At 40.6% G+C, this 18636-nt stretch overlaps 1 protein-coding gene across 1 annotated transcript in view; it reads right to left on the reverse strand.

The window, feature by feature from the left end:
• The window catches only part of UMAD1 (UBAP1-MVB12-associated (UMA) domain containing 1), a 275271-nt gene that overhangs the window by 30370 nt on the left and 226265 nt on the right, over positions 1-18636 (reverse strand). Inside the window, exon 5 of the mRNA XM_070368863.1 lies at positions 13207-13421. Within this exon, the coding sequence (XP_070224964.1) occupies positions 13207-13421 (215 nt within the window). The remainder of the gene's footprint in view (positions 1-13206; positions 13422-18636) is intronic.

The raw sequence follows: 18636 nt of genomic DNA on the forward strand, positions 1-18636 counted from the left end.
ATGCTGGGAGTGAGGCATTCAAGGAGCTCCTACTGTGTGTAATGTGTCCTATAAAGTGATTATCAGCCCTGGTGTAATTTACAATGTATTTAAGAGAGTCAAGATTAACCCCCACAATATCATCAGAAAGCAAGTGGAAGAAATAGAAAATCAGAATGCCATTGAGGTTCTGAGATGTATGTGAACTCCATGCATAGAGAACTTTCAGGAGGGGGCTAGAAACTGAGCTGCACTGAGTAGTTGTGTTTTTTTTCTCATTTTAATTTTTTATTTTATATTGGCATATAGCTGATGAACAGAGTTGTGATAGTTTCAGGTCAACAGCAAAGGGAATCGGCCATACATATACATGGATGCATTCTCCCCTCCCATTCAGGCTGCCACATAATACTGAGCAGAGTTCCCTGGGCTGTACAATAGGTCCTTATTAGTTATCCATTTTAAAGATAGCAGGACATCCCAAACTCCCTATCTCTTCCTCTCATCTTTCCCAACTGAACCATGAGTTTGTTCTCTATGTGTGTGAGTCTGTTTCTGCTTTGTAAGTAAGTTCATTAGTATCGTTTCTTTTTAGATTCCGAGTATCAGGGATGTCATGATACTGCTCCTCTGTCTAGCCTTCACTCACTATGATGCTCTCTAGGCCCACCCATGTTGCTGCAAACGGCATTATCAGTGGGTGGCATGCTTACAGGCAGAGGAGAAGATGGAAAGGGAACAGCGTCGATAGAGGACCGACAGGGCACTGGAAAGGAGGTGGGGCTGAACAGGCAGTGAAGAGGGAGGTCGGCCTGGTTGGACCGCACAGGAAATGAGGCTCAGCGGGAGAGTGGGGCCCAGGAGGACAGCGGCAGTAAGAAACTGGTTACTGTTAGGTCCCTCACGAGATCCAGGGGCCTCCCCGGTGGCTCAGACAGTAAAGAATCTGCCTGCAATGCCAAAGACACAGGAGACGTGGGTTTGATCCCTGAGTTGGGAAGATCCCCTGGAGGAGGGCATGGCAACCCACTCCGGTACTCTTGCCTGGAGAACCCCCATGGACAGAGGAGCCTGGTGGGCTACAATCTGTAGAGTCGCAAAGAGTCAAAACTGAGCGACTAAACACAGCACGAGAGAACACAGCTTCCTCTCTGCGTGCGGGACACTCATTCCGTTCCACTACCCCCTCCCCTGCCTACTTCTCTCATATCTTGTTGTGTTTCATCTTACACACTCTAGGCAAAGGGAAAAATATTAAAAAAAAAAAAATAGCTCCCACCAAATTTTCCTGGGTTCCTCTAAATAACTCCCACACACCCTCCCAGTCCCGTCTTTCCAGGAGTTTCATTTAAATTGGCTTACCTACCTGGCATTTGCTGATGACCTAAGCTGTCACTGGCTCTTGAGGAGATACTGCGATTGCTGTCAGCTATGCCACATTCTGGAATGAAAGCGGTAGCCTTCCAGCCTCTTCTGTCTTTTGTTCTGTCAAGTGCTGGGTACACTTCTTGCACTTGGTACCTAACAAGTGTGACAAAGCAGGCCTGGGCTGAGGGATCTGGCATCAGATCCACAACAAAGGCAGCGAGCCCAGCGGTCTCCGACCTGTAGGGTGGAGAGATTGCCCTGGGAAATGAGGCTCTTATCACAATCTACGTGAAAACAGAAATTGTGCCTCCAGTGTATCTCCATGAACACTCGAAAACCCAAATGGAAATAACCTACACCCAGGAGACTAGTGCTTTGCTTAATCAGGGTTTTATTCCTACAGTCACTCTCCAATAGGTGTACATTGCTAAGCATAGAAACTTAAAGTCACATAAAATGACTATGGTGGTAAACCTCAGATGAGCAGAGAGAGTTTCGGGAGATAGTCTTTCAATTAGAGGGAAAAAAGAAACTGTTGACCCTTGATACTCATTTAACACAATGTTTTAGTCAAGAATAGGAAGGTAATAAAGATTAAGGACTTTGTTTCAGATTGAATTTGGGAGACTATTTTTGCCCAAAAGCTTGTCTACTGGAAGATTTTATTACTTCTTGATGTTAAAGTATTTGCAAGTTGTTATTTAGACAATAGAAACATAGAATTGTGTTAACCAACATAACAGGGATTTTTGCCTTTTGCTTTTTATAAACTAAATGTAAGTTTTAAGAGATTGGCTACTGTTATTTTCTCCATCTGTTGAAAATGATGTATGTCTTTATCTTTGCATCTAGGGAGAAGGGAGTATCCATAAAAATGAGGAACTTTAGAGATTGTAATAATTAATGTGGTGACCAAACTGGTTAGAAATGTAATTGATTAATAATGTATAGTCATTATAATGCATTATAGAAATTAAGGTGAATTTATGCAGTAAACTGGCTACCAAGTGAATGGACCAGTTAAAGAATATTTTAGAATCTGCTTTGATTACATGAAAAATCAACATGATGGTCTTTCCTCAGATAATTATTTGTTTCTCCTCAAAAGTAAAATGAGCTTGTCCTTCCAGAATGTGGAAGGGTTAATATTTCCAAAGTCTAAATATTCCAAAGTCAGTGAGGTTAGGTTACATAAAAACAAAATGCCACAACCCATTAAAAAAGCAGGCATTCAATTTTTATGGTGTATGTTTAAATCTACACAGATCTATGATTTAAGAAGAGCCATGTAATTTAATTAGCAGTAATCAATGTTGATTTAATAGAAGACAGAAGAAAGTTCCAGCTCTGTGTACATTAAGGAAAACTGAAATATAAAACCCAAGTTATGACAGATGGATTTACAGTCACTTAAACTCCCCAGATTTAATCTAAAGACTTAACACTGTCTGAAAAAGGTGATAATAAACACAAAAAATTCTTTTGGTATTTATTACATTTTGTATCCAATACTAAGAAGTATTAGTACTCCTGATACAGCTAACCAAACCAAAGGTAGATTTCTACTTTCAAAAAATTTAAGAGCTAAATTATGTAGGATACAAGATAAATTTAGGGCCATTAACAAATTTAGCATGTTCTAGTACAAACATCTAGAAGGATGCTTAAAGGCTTCCAAAAAGACACTCAAAGGCAAATTCTACCGTAGATGAAAAATATCATACATTTCCTTGGATTAATGGTGATTCCATCATGTGTCCATTCAGCCAACTTGTTCTGAGCACACACACTATGGCAGCAGCATGGTAACCATGGTAGCACATGTATGTTAGGGTCCACTCACAGAGCTGTGCAGTGGACAAGTGAGGAAACAATTACAATACTGTGGGTCAAGGGCCTTGAAAGAAGCGCACACAGGAGCGTATACTGTGTATACGACCCACGGCAGGACCGTGTCAGGAAATCCAGTCCCACTTAGGAAGAATAAGGAAAGGCTCCCAGAGGAGGTGCTACTTGAGTGAAACCTTGTAACAACATTTAAAACAGGTTGGGTCACTTGAGATCATGGAATGAATACTTTCTGCAGGGTGCATACTTTAAAAAATGTCTTCTGGTCCTCCATTTCAGTGTGCTTTTCAAGGACAGGTTCTTTTTTTAACCCATTTTGTGAGCCCTCTTGTGCTTCTTTCTGGTGTTTTCTGAAGCTGACCACTAGTGACTAATGAAAAAGGTACGAATGCATTGTTGCTGCATGAGTGTAATGTGATGTGGTCTGGCACTTAACAGATACTCTTGTGAATGTTCACAAAAAGCCTCCTCTGTGACAAAGTGCTTTCAGTGAGTCTCACCAGTGGTTTTACATCTGCAGAGCATTGAGGGTTGGGCTGACTTTTGAGAGGATTGAAACTGCTTTATCTTGTGATCCTAAATTTCATATCCTCTATATTCCATAAAGCATCCCCTAAGAGATGTTTTTGACTGGAAAACAAACAACAAAACAAGAAGAAGAAGGAAGGTCAGGGTGGTACAAGCGAAAAAGAAGGAAATGCAAGGATGGTGAGAGAAGGTAGGGCATGCTTGGGGACAGGGCATCACTTACCAGGGCAAGAACGCAGAGGCCCTGAGTGAGAATAGCATTAGGTGAGGCTGGAAAGGCAGGGTTGGTTTCAGGAACCTGGAATTAATCAACAGTGATAAATTGCCACTAGGGAATTGAGGTAAGGCCTTTGGCAGGTTGGAGGTGGCTCTTGTATGAATCAGCTCTCTGGAAGTTCTAAACAGGGATAGGCAATCAGATTAATCAGAGGGTCAGTGAAAGACTAGAAAGAAGTGGAGGCACAAACTACTCTCTCAAGAAGCTGGACACTAAAGAGAAGGAAAAGGAGTTTATAGCTGGAGGTGGAGGGGAGAGATCTGAACATGTTTATAGGAAGAGGGAAGAGCTGGCTGAGTAGGAAATGTGAGACAGACACTGAAGAGTCCCAAAAGAACGTGTACTACTGTTTCTAGAAAACTGTTTTCCCCTAAAAGCTGGTCGTTTAAAATATCCAAGTGTGCTCAATGGAAAACATATGAAAAAGGAAACCATTCTGAAGAACAGGTCAGACAGGATTAATAAACTCTGTGTCATGAACACACACAAACATAACCAAAAGCACACAAGGGAGAGTAGGCTGCCAGACAAAACCTCCAGTGCGAATCCACAGCACCAAAATACACTGTGTTGTCTAGAATCAGGCCTCACTCATCAAGAGGACATACACAGTTATTATGGGCAGAGGAAAACACAACCAGGAAAACACGGAGAGTACCCGAAACAGACAAAAGGCACAATTTGTAGACGCTTGGTAAACTAAGCATTACTTTCAGCTGTGTAAACACAGCATGATAATTTGGGGAACTTACTGGGGCCTGAAAAATGACAAAAGTTTTGAAATTCTATTCCTTTGCTTTTGGGAAGTCTCCCGTACAGATAATGTGGTGATTTATTATACTGGTTGACTCAACCATTCAACAAATGCTGATCGAGGATGTGTTTATGTGCTAAGCATAGACTGAAGGAACATCAACAAGAGCGCATAGGTTCTTAAGGAAAATGGGGGTGGTGGCTGTGCTTGGAAAAAGCATATTCAACTGACCTGCTATTTTTGGAATAGAAAATACACAATAAAACCTGTTAAAAATTTTCGTGGCTGGTGAAATACTTAGAAGACAGTATGGAAAACACTGTAGGGCACATTGGTCTTAAAAGATGGAGAACCCCTGGCCTTAGGATACAAGCATTTCTCTTTAGAAAAGACTCAGTAAGATGAAATCTGAAGATTCATTCCTCCTCCATTAAATTCAGTGTCTAAATACAAGCTCCGAAGCAGGCAAACCAAGGGGAAAGTGTATGTTTAATTATGGAAATACAGTTATAAATGCTCTTGACTATTAGCTCTTCATAGTTCTTACCAGTTTAGTTCCCTTCTCTTAATTATCCATTTCTACCACTGCCCAAATCTTTAGGGTTCAGTTCAGTTTAGTTGCTCAGTCGTGTCTGACTCTTTGCGACCCCATGAATTGCAGCACGCCAGGCCTCCCTGTCCATCACTAACTCCCAGAGTTCACTCAAACTCACGTCCATCGAGTTGGTGATGCCATCCAGCCATCTCATCCTCTGTCGTCCCCTTCACCTCCTGCCCCCAATCCCTCCCACCATCAGAGTCTTTTCCAGTGATTCAACTCTTTGCACGAGGTGGCCAAAGTACTGGAGTTTCAGCTTCAGCATCATTCCTTCCAATTAACACCCAGGACTGATCTCCTTTAGAATGGACTGGTTGAATCTCCTTGCAGTCCAAGGGACTCTCAAGAGTCTTCTCCAACACCACAGTTCAAAAGCATCAATTCTTCTGTGCTCAGCTTTCTTCACAGTCCAACTCTCACATCCATACATGACCACTGGAAAAACCATAGCCTTGACTAGACAGACCTTTGTTGGCAAAGTAAGGTCTCTGCTTTTGAATATGCTATCTAGGTTGGTCATAACTTTCCTTCCAAGGAGTAAGCATCTTTTAATTTCATGGCTGCAGTCACCATCTGTAGTGATTTTGGAACCCAGAAAAATAAAGTCTGACACTGTTTCTACTGTTTCCCCATCTATTTCCCATGAAGTGACGGGACCAGATGCCATGATCTTAGTTTTCTGAATGTTGAGCTTTAAGCCAACTTTTTCACTCTCCTCTTTCACTTTCATCAAGAAAGTTTGTCTTCACTTTCTGCCATAAGGATGGTGTCATCTGCATATCTGAGGTTATTGATATTTCTCCCAGCAATCTTGATTCCAGCTTGTGCTTCTTCCAGCCCAGCGTTTCTCATGATGTACTCTGCATATAAGTTCAATAAGCAGGGTGACAATATACAGCCTTGACGTATTCCTTTTCCTATTTGGAACCAGTCTGTTGTTCCATGTCCAGTTCTAACTGTTGCTTCCTGACCTGCGTACAGGTTTCTCAAGAGACAGGTCAGGTGGTTTGGTATGCCTGTTTCGTTCAGAATTTTCCACAGTTTATTGTGATCCACACAAAGGCTTTGGTATAGTCCATAAAGCAGAAATAGATGTTTTTCTGGAACTCTCTTGCTTTTTCGATGAGCCAGTGGATGTTGGCAATTTGATCTCTGGTTCCTCTGCCTTTTCTAAAACCAGCTTGAACATCTGGAAATTCACAGTTCATGTATTGCTGAAGCCTGGCTTGGAGAATTTTGAGCATTACTTTACTAGTGTGTGAGATGCGTGCAATCTTTAGGGTTAGGACCTCAAATACCTAAGACAGAAACTTCTAGATTTGCCTCAGAAACAGGAGCAAGGGGAAGAGGAGAGCTTAGTTTTACAGCTTTAAGTGCGTTAAGTGATGGGTACAGTTCATGCTGTGTGAAATTAAACCTAGATACAGTCTATCCCAGATTCAAAAACACATTGATGAGTACAAATTCTCATGAAGATCCAGAACAAGGATGGCAGGGGATATAGGAAGAAAATAAATATTTAGGTTCTGTGTTTGCCTGTTGGTGTTTCTGCATCCATTTCTGTTTTTTTTTTTTTGCTCCAGAGAAGACCTATTCAAAAGACTAAGCCAGCAATGCCACACACAGCCTGTGCGTGTATGGCCTAACCTGTAGGTGTAAGAACTCGGCTTTGTTTTGCCCTTGTTCTTGCACAAAAGCTTCTTCTTTGTTAGTTTCCCAACTCTTCCTTGCCATAATGCAGAAATACATTAATTTTGAAACAAACAAAAAAAAATCATGTGCCTTTGGAAAGCAAAATGCACACACACACTTACAAACATACATGTGCATAGTGAAGCTGACGTTACTCCGCTACTTCTTCCGTGTGTCTGAGAGTTATAGCCAACACCTGTGGCCACACAAGGGCAGGCTTGGCAGCTGCAGAACCCAGATGTCAGACACTGGATCGTAGGTCCCTGGCAGCAGTCCTAAGTGGGAGGCCGTCTCCTTAACTGACCTCTGAAATGGTCTATTGTCTGTCTCTCTCTCTGGCCTGGGTGGTAACTAACAAGCTGTCTGTGGGCCTGGGTCAGAGTTAACGTGCTGATGGGTTGTTCTGGATGCAATTATCCTTGGCCTTACCTTTGATTATAAGGAATTTATTTCCTTTGTGGGGGTGAAAATTGGGACTGAGCAAATTCTTGACAAGGAACTATATTCAGCTTTCTTCCAAGGACAAATAAGACGCTCTTTTGCTTTGATTGATATTTTTCCTCGCAGAAATTGGATGAGATTAACCTTGTTTTAGCACACAGTGTTTTGATTAAGCAGAAGTAAAAATAAGAGTTTCTTGGGCACCTCCTCCCTCTGATAAAAGACTGAGTTTCCTTATACTGTTTCTTAAAATTACTTCCCAAAGGTTGAAAATGAACCATTTCTTTAGAAACTTAAGGAGCTATAACTTGTCTTTGCTGTGACTAAAACAAACAGACAAAAAATGGTATCTACTATAGAGAAGAGATCATGAATTCTCTTGGTTCTATAAAGAGGAAAATGGTTACACTATAACCTTGCCTCCACATCACTTGCGGAAGAAGGTCATTATGTGTAAGATGCAATCGTCATGGGAATGAGGTGGGGAAAAGCCAAGTATCTTAGAGGGCTCCACTTACAAGGCAACACTTACAGCCTTCAGGGAATGTCGAGGGTGAACACAGAGTCATGGCAAGTGCAGGAGAAACACATCTGATATTTATAGGAAGATGAAGTCTGGGGAAATTATAGAACATATTATCATACCCAATGTCAAATAGTATTCATCAGCACCATGAAAAATGTTCCAACTTATCTTTATTAACTTTTATAAAAATGTAAACATGTCTCTTGGTCACCATTGATTTGTATTTGGGGGGGAAAGGGATTGAATACTCTTGAGTTCCAACATAAAAAACAAAGTGATGGAGAAATAAATAGGAGAGAAGAGACATTTATCTCATAAGCAAGAACTCCAAATAACTTATGTGGTTACTCACCCCACAAGGAGGTGAAGCTTACTTCCCTGTCCCGTGAGTGTGGGCTGTGCTTTGTGATTTAACTCCAAAGAGTAGAGTGTGAAAAGAATAGGGAGAGAGTTACTTTGCAGTGGAGAAAACTGGCGCACACACCTGGGCCAGATGATAATGGTTAACATCAGGCTGTCATGTGGAGCGTATGCATCCTTGATATGACATGACCTCATCAAAGGGCACTTCACCTTTGCAGTCTTCCTCCCAAAGCCCATAACCACAGTCTCACCATTTGAAAATATTAGATTAAATCCCCATTGAGGCACATTCCACAAAACACCTGACCAGTACTCCACAGAACTGTCATGGCCACTGTAAACAAGAAATGTCTGAGAAGCTGTCACAGCCTAAAGGAGGCTAAGGAGACATGATAATTAATGTAATGGGTTACACTGGATAGAATGCTGGAAGGGCAAAAAAACATTAGAAGAAATCAAGTCTGAGTAGAGTGTGGACTTTAGTTAATAGTAATATCTCAATAATTTAGTTATAGCAAATGTATCATACTAATGTAAGATGTTCAAAATAGTGAAACCCGGATAAGAGGGATATAAGAATTCTGCATTATTTATGTAGCTTTTTAATGAATCTGTAAATAAAACATTTCTTTAAAAATGATTAACACGTGACTACCTTGACTAGCATGGCTAGTAGCAGAGTTCCAATGCATCAATCATTACATCATTTTCTCTTTTTCACCCCACCTGTATGGGGTGCCACTGAACTATATGGCATAAAGAGTCATCTTCCTGACACATACGGGTTTTCTGTGTTTCAGACCAATGTGTAAATGGCGTCAAACCTATTCTGAGAATTTTAGGTTTTCCAGTAATATTTAGGTCGTGCCCTTAGTAACATGACACAGATACTCAAAAGATAAATCCACAATCCCATATTTCTCAGCAGCTCTACAGGTGTAACATCATTCAACCATGTATCCAATACACTGCATGCGAATGTTATTAATGACATTATTATGAAAACGTATTCACCTCTGAAGGTAACATATTGTTAGACTATGCTGTTCATTTGTCAGTTCTTATCATGAGAGGTAAGGGTAGGCTCCTTATGCCAGTTTTAGAACATGAATGAGATTATCTCTTTGCTACTCCATTCTGTACTTTAGAATGAAAATAAATCAGGTCTCTAGGAGTTTTAGAAGGCATTTCATTCTGTTTTCTTTCTATTCTTTTCTCCTGACTTTGAAAGACTGAAATTGCATCAGCCAAATAGTTACTATTATAAGATGTTATAAGGGAGTATTTTTTGTTTTTGTTTTTTGGGATGGTTAGCATTTTTTTTAGCAATGTAGTATTTTTTAATTATTTTTAATTTTCATTTTATATTGGAGAACAGTTGATTAACAATGTTGTGTTAGTTTCAGGTATATAGCAAAGTGATTCAGTTACATATGTATCTATTCATTTCAAATTCTTTTCCCATCTGGATTACTGAATATTGAGTAGATTCCCTGTACTGTACAGTAGGTCCTTATTATCTGTCTTATACATAGTGGTGTGTGCATGCGGACCCCGGTTTCCCACTTATCCCTCTCCCATTCCCTCCTGGTAACTGTAAATTTGTTGTCAACATATGCAACTCTCTTTCTGTTTCGTAGGTCAGTTGATGTGTACATTTGTCTTTAGATTCTACATGTAAGTGATAGCACACGTTTGTCTTTCTCTGTCTTCACTTAATATGCTAATCTCTAGGTCCATCCATGTACTACAATGGCATTAGTTCATTCTTTTTGAAACAGCTGAGTGATATTCCATTACACACCACACACCCAGACCCACACACACACAACCTTAGCAGTTCCTCTGTTGATGGACATTTAGCTTGCTTCCATGCTCTGGCTGTTGTAAATGGTGCTGCTATGAACACTGGGGTACATGTATCTTTTTGAATTAGTTTTCCATTTATACTGTTCTCAATTTATCATTTTACTTTGATAAAGAGAAAAAAAGTAGTATCCATGAATGTTTACGTAAAAAACTATTTGTGTTTCTAGAAATGTTAACAAAAAAATGCTCTCTTGTTAACATTTAATGGTACAGTTTTAAAAGTTCAATCACAATTTAACCACATTAATTAATTGGTCAGAATCACCTCTCTAAAGAATGCAAATGTCAGTAAAGAAGCTGAAAAAGAAATATGAAACTTCCTGAATATATTTTAGGGTTAAAAATTCAGTAAAATTGCTTGTACATTCTGTATCAACAGTATTTTATAATGATTACTTATATTGAGAAAAGGGGCCATGATGCTTGATAAAGAGAGGAATAAAGAAAATGTTCCCTGTGGAAGTCGTAACTAAGGAATTACAGAAGAGTCAGCCAACCTATTTTAGCAATGTTTTCCTTAGTGAGGTATTTAATAGAAAAAAATAATGGGGTGGGAAGGCTCTACAATAAATGTAGGTAGCTATTTTTATATTATACTTTAAGCAGGTCAGTTAGTAAGTATTTTGCATTTTATCAGACTGCTGAGTGTGTGTGGTTAGTAATAAGAATTATAAGAGCTCTGTTTCCAAAACTCCTATGTCGTGTTCAAGCTTTCTGTTGTTAGGCATTTAACATACCCCACCTAAAACCCTACCACAATCCTGTAAAGTGCATACCATTATTATTTATAACAGGAGAAAGAACTAAGGACTCTAGAAATTAGGGGACTAACTCCAAATCTCACAGCCTGTTTAAGTATAAATCATTACAACCTCTGGCTGCCTCAAATATACCAGAGCATACAAACTTTGTTATAATTCATATCAAAACTATTAACACTATTCAAGTAAATATTTATCACTAATGAGGTGACTTAAATCACTTCACCTTTCTAGGCTTCAAGTTTCTCTTGGGTAAAATGAAGTTGGATAGTTGATTTCTAATGTTTTTTCAGTTTTAGAAGAGTAACAGTTGATTTATATAGAGAGTAAGAAAATTAAAATGGCCATGTTTACAATGTTTTGTTAAAAACAGGACAGTAACACTGGCCTTTACTGAATTTTGTGATGATGGAGATCTACCTTGAGCTGTCCATGTGATTTCTCCCAAATCTCTGTAGTCTTAAGGATCTAGGACTAGTCATTTTACCTGTATATCAGAGGAAATTTCATTTTTCTCTGCACTACAAAAACTGTGTACTTAAATCTTGGCCTCTCAAAGAATCAGTAATTTGCACTCAGATATGAATAACACAAAGAAAACCATTATTTCTGGATCTGAAAATAGTAAAAAAAAAAAAAAAAGTATCAGTTTTTTAAAATTCATGTTTATTTATCTTTTATAGACAAATTAAAATACTTATAAGATTAAACATGGTAGACATACATATAAATGAAATGTATAAGTACTTCAGACAAAACTTAACACATATCAAACTGATGACTTGCTTACATTTGGTGTTAAGGTATATTTACATGAATATTGAAAAAAATGTTTTCACAAAAACTGCTATAAAATGTTCACATTTGTCTTAGTAATAAATTAGATTTCCTAGACTGATGTTTTATGAAAACTATGTAAAGATCTGATTTAATCATTCACCTCATATGGTATCATTATTTGTAAATAAAGCATATTTTTGTCAATATAAATGTACATTTAACTCTTAAATCATGTAACAGTTTATCAAGACCATGCCACATTTATTAAACAAACATGCATGCCACATTAAAACTTAATTCATGTATTATTATGCACAGTGTTTAGTTTTGCTATGGCACTCTATCTTCATGAAAAATATAAGATTTGGCACAGAATCAATAAACTGTATTGCCACTAATCAGAACAAATGTAATTTAAATTTTCTCTGGCATAGAAAATACCCTCACATCTCTTCCCTTTATAGTTTATGGACCAATGGCAGTTTTCTATGTCAGTCAGAACTGTGTTGTGGGCAACAGATGTCTAAATAAGGGCTTTATCAGCAATAATACGTATCATCACAAGCTCCTTTTCTCTGGGAGGCAGAGAGGTTAGAAAGGAATGCGGGTCTCTTCATAAACCAGAAATACAGGAGGTAAGGAGGGAAAATGCCAACTGAGCCAGAAGCAGAGAATGTTCTTGTAAAGCTGATGAGAGAGCAAACCATGAAGTAGCAAAAAATAAAGACAGGAACCTGGGTCTCCATCGAGGTGAAGACTGCCATGGGCTTAAGGAGAATCTGTCATTCAAAAGCAACAGTATCCAGAGCATTCTTCATACAGCATTCTTGTCTCAGCAAACTACTATTGCTTTCTAGGAAAAGTTGTAAATTTCCACATCAATGTCTAAATTAAGACTGAAGACATTAAGCTAACTAGCAACTTTTTTTTTTTTTTGTCTGAATTCATTCATAAACACAGTGGAAGGAGAAAGAGGATAACATTAAGTTTTCCTCCAAACCAGAGAAGTCACACTCTAAGTAGAGATTTCAGAGTTGTGCCAAAAAAAAAAAAAAATGCCTCAGTTCTTTTTCACAGTTTTTCTAAGATACATGTGAGGTGCTATATTTTGAGAGACTGGTTGACAAAATCTTTCAAAAAACCTTGATAAATTAATCTTTGTATTTATTACTAGGGGAAAAGGAAGTAGATCTTAAGTTTAATTTTTATACAAATATGCTTTATTCTAAAAAAATAGAGCAATGAATATATTATTATCTGCTTCATGATCCTTGCTTTCTGAGGACCTTTAAGGGCCTTTACAAAAAATATCAGACAAGTTAAATAAAATCGTCAAACGTTTGTTTCAAAGCTTGTTAAGGTGCACACAGACATAACGATTATGAACCATAGAGTACTGAGTTTTCAAGAGTGAAATCATACCAAAACCTTGATAAGTTTTCGCTGACATCATAGGAGAGTAAGTGGTCGGGAAGGTCACTGATGGTGCCCTGCACGGCCAGCACGTGTGGGGCCAAGGTGAAGGGCACGTCGCTCAGGAGCTCGGCCATTAGTGAGCTGTTCTCCAGGGTCTGGCCTGCCTTAGTTTCCGTCTCAGGCCCTGCCACAGTCACACTGGATGAGTTTTCTTTGCCAGTCTAAAAATACATATATATGTAAGTCATTTTGATCTTACAGACTTTGAGGTTCTATGGCATTAACATAGCAAAACGTGGCATTAACATCTCAAGGCGATTGAGAAATGCAGAGTATATAAATAGTCCCAGGCTGCCGTTGTTTACTTGCTCAGTCCTGTCTACCTCTTTGTGACCCTATGGACTACAGCCTGTCAGGCTCCTCTGTCCATGGGATTCTCCAGGCAAGAGTACTGCAGTGGGTTGCCATTTCCTTCTCGCTAGGATCTTCCCAACCCAGGGATTGAAGCCCCGTCTCCTATAGCTCTCCTACATTGGCAGGCAGGTTCTTTACCGCTGAGCCACCAGGGAAGCCCATTCTCAGATTAGAACGCCGCTATTTACTTACTTGAGAAACACATCCATCTATATATCTCCTAGGTGTTAAAATGAATCCGAAGCCCAGCCTTACTCAGATGAACCACCCACAAGCCCCTCAGATACAGACGCGCACTCTTGCTGTTTCCCTAGCCCAGATCACGTCCACAAAGTCTCTCTCGCTGCTTTTCCAAGTCTGACATCAACTTTCAGGCTCCACAGGATCTCTAGCTTCTTTCTGAAATCTTCTATCAACACAGCCAAAGTGACCTTGCCTGCTTCAGCACGGTTACAGGGCAGCTTGCCCAGGATAGTATTTGGTGTTTCCTTTACGTGTCTTTGGGGTTAAGACATAAGCACAATAAAATGCAACTAGCAAAGAGAATCTAGGGTCCCTGGGGGCACACAATCCATTGTACCCATCTCTGTATTCTCTGCCTTTCATACGTTCCTGCTTTACCCTCATGTGTACTTGGGAACTGACTTCTAACACGCACCGAACCAGTGACTGATAAGCTGCCTATGATGGAACTAAAATGCTATGTTATTATGAGAATAAGAAGAAGAATTGATATATTTTGTTTGATTTATTTAAAATTGGTGTCTCTTACAGAAGTTTACCTAAAGACCTGCAGCACGAGTTCACAGTAGCACTCGGCGCAAGCCCTGGGCTGGTGCAGGGAGCTGGCACCCGTTCACCAATAGCAGCATGGACGAGGAACAGAAGTAGATTACAGCAATGAGAATGAAGAGCCTCCCACTACAAGCAGCTGACCCCTAACCAAACCAGGTCAGGCAAAAATTTACTCCCCATTTCGCAAGGTCTCATGCAGAATCAAACTCCTGAGCCTTTACAAGGCCCACGGTGATCTGGCCACAGGCATCTCCCTGACACTAGCCTGGCTGGTCTGTCCTTGTTTGGACTCCTCTAGTCCCTCTGTTCTTGCCATGGCTCTTGCACAGTCAGCCCATTTCTGCCTCAGGCTGGACCCTGCAGACCCTTCTCCCGGATACACATGGGGCTCCTTCCCTCCAATCCTTCCCAGTGCGGGCCCAAACGTCACCTTCTCAATGAGGCCTTTCCTGGCTGTCCCATGAGCCCGCACCTCATCCCCTCCAGCATTCTCCGCCCGCCTCTCCTGCTTCTGCCCTCTTGGCACCTGGTGATATATTCTGTACTTTATTCTGATTATCATCCCTCAGAAGCGTAAGCAGTTTTTTCCTGTAATGTTCACCACTGTATCCCAAATGCCAGATTCAGTGTCTAGTGCTCAGTAAATATTTGGTGAATAAAAGAGAGTGGTCAAGACTTTTGCCTGAGGAGGCCTTATACTATAATGGCTACAAATGCTGATAAATTCCTCTTTCTTAAGTCTAGAAACAAATGATTTTCTGTGTAAGAAATACAATTTTATAAAACTTTTTATGCAAGTGCAAACTACAGAAAGGAGTACATCTTAAGTGTATAGCTGGTACATTTTAACCAGCGAAATACTAGAACCCAGATAAATAGAAACGGCCCTCGTGGCGTTCTCTTTCATTCGCAGTCAACTGCCTACCCCCTCAGTCACCATCCCGACTTCTTACTGTATAGACTGTTCACCTATTTTTTACGTTTTAAATGAAGGTAACCATACAGTATAAACTCTGTTTGTGGCTTTTTTTTATCCAGTGTTGTATTATGAGATTCATTTATATTGTTGTATGGGCTTCCCTGGTGGCTCAGAGGTTAAAGTGTCTGCCTCCAATGAGGGAGACTGGGGTTCGATCCCTGGGTAAGGAAGATGCCCTGGAGAAAGAACCCACTCCAGTATTCTTGCCTGGAGAATCCCATGGATGGAGAAGCCTGGTAGGCTACAGTCCACGGGGTCGCAAAGAGTCAGACACGACTCAGCGACTTCACTATACACTATATGTGGGATTATAATACTTTTTTAAGAAGAGATACTCTGGCATCTTAAGAGAACTGTTTTGTTGCCATGTTGATAGCAGGCAGTGAGGGGTATAGGGGTTGGGGAAGGAAGTAGGAAGACCAGCTGGGAAAGAGAGATGATAGTGATGTAGATTAGGGCTGTGATAGTAAAAGCGAGAGAAAGCGGTTTTGGAGAGACCTAAAGGCTAAAGTCAGGAGGATGTGCTGATGGAATAGATGGTGGACTGTGAGAGAGAAGTGGAGTCAAGGGTGAAGCAAAGTGGACAGACATTTAAGTGGTGTGGTTAGAAGGCAGGGGGGCGTGAGTCAAGCCTGGAGCTGGTGTGATCTGGTGGAGAAAGGCAGCTTGGTATGTATTTAGGAGACAGTAGCAGGAGAGAAAGTGAAGACCAATACAAGAATAGGCTACTTTCTAAATATTATGCTGCAAATGGGAAAAGAGACATGGCCAGTAGCTGGAAAGGAAAGTAGGGTCAAGACAACTTTCTCCTGATTTTTCTTTCTGTTCTGGAAGTTGGGAGCAATAATGGTAGTTTATATGCTGAAGAGAAGAGGCCCCTAAGAAAAGGAAACTCCGTGGAGACTCTGTAGAGAAGGAACTGCTCTCTTCACTGGCATCCCCCCAACATCCAGAACAGAGGCTCTCAAGAAGTACTTGGGCAGTGAATGAATGAATGAAGGTACCAAACACATCGCTATCAGGGTTGTTTTACAGCTTCACGTGAAAATAAATCACCAGAGTACTTTCGTAGGATGGCAACTAGAACAAACGTGACGTCACCCAGTGATGAATCTTATTAGACAGGTCCACGTATGCACTGACCGAGCAGAGACCGCCTCCTGAAACCTAACTGGGACTTAAGTATTACGTGTCCTTGCGTCAGCCAAGAGTACAGGCATTGGTGAGCAACAATGCCAGGACTCTAGCCTCTTTAAAGGGCATCACTATACACTGGTTTTCTCAATATTATGCAGACACCAGGGCTGTGGTTACCACGGAGCAGCATGGCAGAGTGTTTAAGAACAGATTCTAGAGTCCGACTATTTGGGTTGGGTACAAATCCTCCTTAAAAATATACAAATGGCCTGGGACAAGTTATTTAACTTTCTGTGTCTTTTTCCTTAGCTATTAGGAAACCAATATTAGTGCCTATTCCATACAGTCGTTATGAAAATTGTATGAATAATCGTAAGTAAGTAGAATAATCCTGAGCACATGCTAAAGTCAGTGATAAATAAAAACTTTAGAAACGTCAGACCCCTTTTGGCTTTAGGTGAAGACCAGGATCCATCCAGTCCTTTTGTTTTTGACATTCATTGATGGTTCAAACAATCTTGCCTTCCTCTCTCCTCTCAGAGCTTGTCTTCTCTCTTACTCTCACAGGCAAATGTTCCCTAGGTCTGCTGATCACATCCCATACTCGAGCTTTCCTCTCTTCCTCCCTTGAGTACCAAACGTGTTCTACAGTTTCATTAGCCAAATCATCTCCTTTCTTAAACAAAAGCATTCCTAAAATCTCACCTTCCCACTAAAAAAGGAGGCATGTTACCCAGAGCACTCTCTGCTTTCTAAACATATGAGCTTCTAAGGTTTACCTCTGGCAGCGACATTTATTCCTTTGTTCATGCTGCTATTAATCCTCTTCCCTTTCCTTTACAAATCATTCTTGCTGTCAGAGCATAATTCCTTGAGGACAGAGCATAATAAAGGAACTGAGACATGTGGCTTCTTGTTCAAATTCTTCTGATAAAACTGCCATCTGACCTGAAGGAAGGAGGCTGCTTCATCCACCTGGGCCTCAGTTCTCCGTTCTGTCAAATGAACGGTGAGGGGCAAAAAACGATGGCGGTGGTGACGGTGATAGCAACTAGCACGTATTAAACACTTAGGTATATTAACTCTCCAAGTCTTACAACAGCTCTGTAGGGCGTGTCCTATTACCACCCATATCACCCTGAAGGCGGTGCCCAATCTCATCTGATCTTGGAGGCTAAGCAGGGGCGGGCCTGGTTAATACTTGGATGTGAGACGAGTTTCAAATTCAGTTACGCTGAAAAAACTCTATATTCTAAGCACACTTCAGCCATGCTTTGGTAGACTGGCTAACTGAATGAACAAAGCCTCAAAAATTTAGGGGAAAACATGATAGTTACTTGGCTTAGTAGCATCTTGGCTTAATTTAGAAGAAAAAAAAATAGACTCTAATATCTCTTACCTTTGGGAAGAAAGGATTGAGAAAATCATCGAAGGGACAGATCTTAGATTGAAGAAGGATGGAAAAGAAGCATAATTTAAGAAAAATTTATCCCTGGAAAAAAATCTCCCGGTAGCCTGGATAAACCATGGGGAAAACAGCACGGTCAGTGAAACAAGACGGTCTGTGTGTTGATGACGGGTGAAGAGGAGGGACAGAAAGGTACGTGGGCATGTACTACAGTATTCTTTCTCCCTCGGTATATGTTTGAAGGCTTTGCATAATAAAAAGTTTCCAAAATTTAAATTAAAAAAATACCATGCACACAGTGTTCCATTAAATGCCCCCTAGAAGGATCTGAGTATCAGCGGTCTGTATGTCTTGACTCCAGCATCTCGCTCTTAACAGTTGGCTAGAACGCACAGTACAGTCTCCAAGGAGGCTGCCTGCCCTCTTGGCAGCAGGGCAAGTGCCACGATGCAGCTGCTGCTGGCATGCTGAGAGTTGGAAGGGGAGAAATTAGACAGCGAAATAAGAGAAAGTCACAAAGGGAATGGGAGTCAAAATTCAAGGACCCCACACCTACTAGCCCTGATCACCAAGTCCCGGACTTGGCAGCCAATGGCAGCAGCGGTGGGGGCTGAAGGCCGAAACAGGTGCATGAGTCCCCCTGCAGAAAGCAGCCTTCTCTCTCCCACACAGAGTCTTTCAGTTTTTTTCCATTTGCATAATA

The sequence above is a fragment of the Bos mutus genome, chromosome 4, assembly GCF_027580195.1.
Source record: "Bos mutus isolate GX-2022 chromosome 4, NWIPB_WYAK_1.1, whole genome shotgun sequence".
Lineage (NCBI taxonomy): Eukaryota > Metazoa > Chordata > Mammalia > Artiodactyla > Bovidae > Bos > Bos mutus.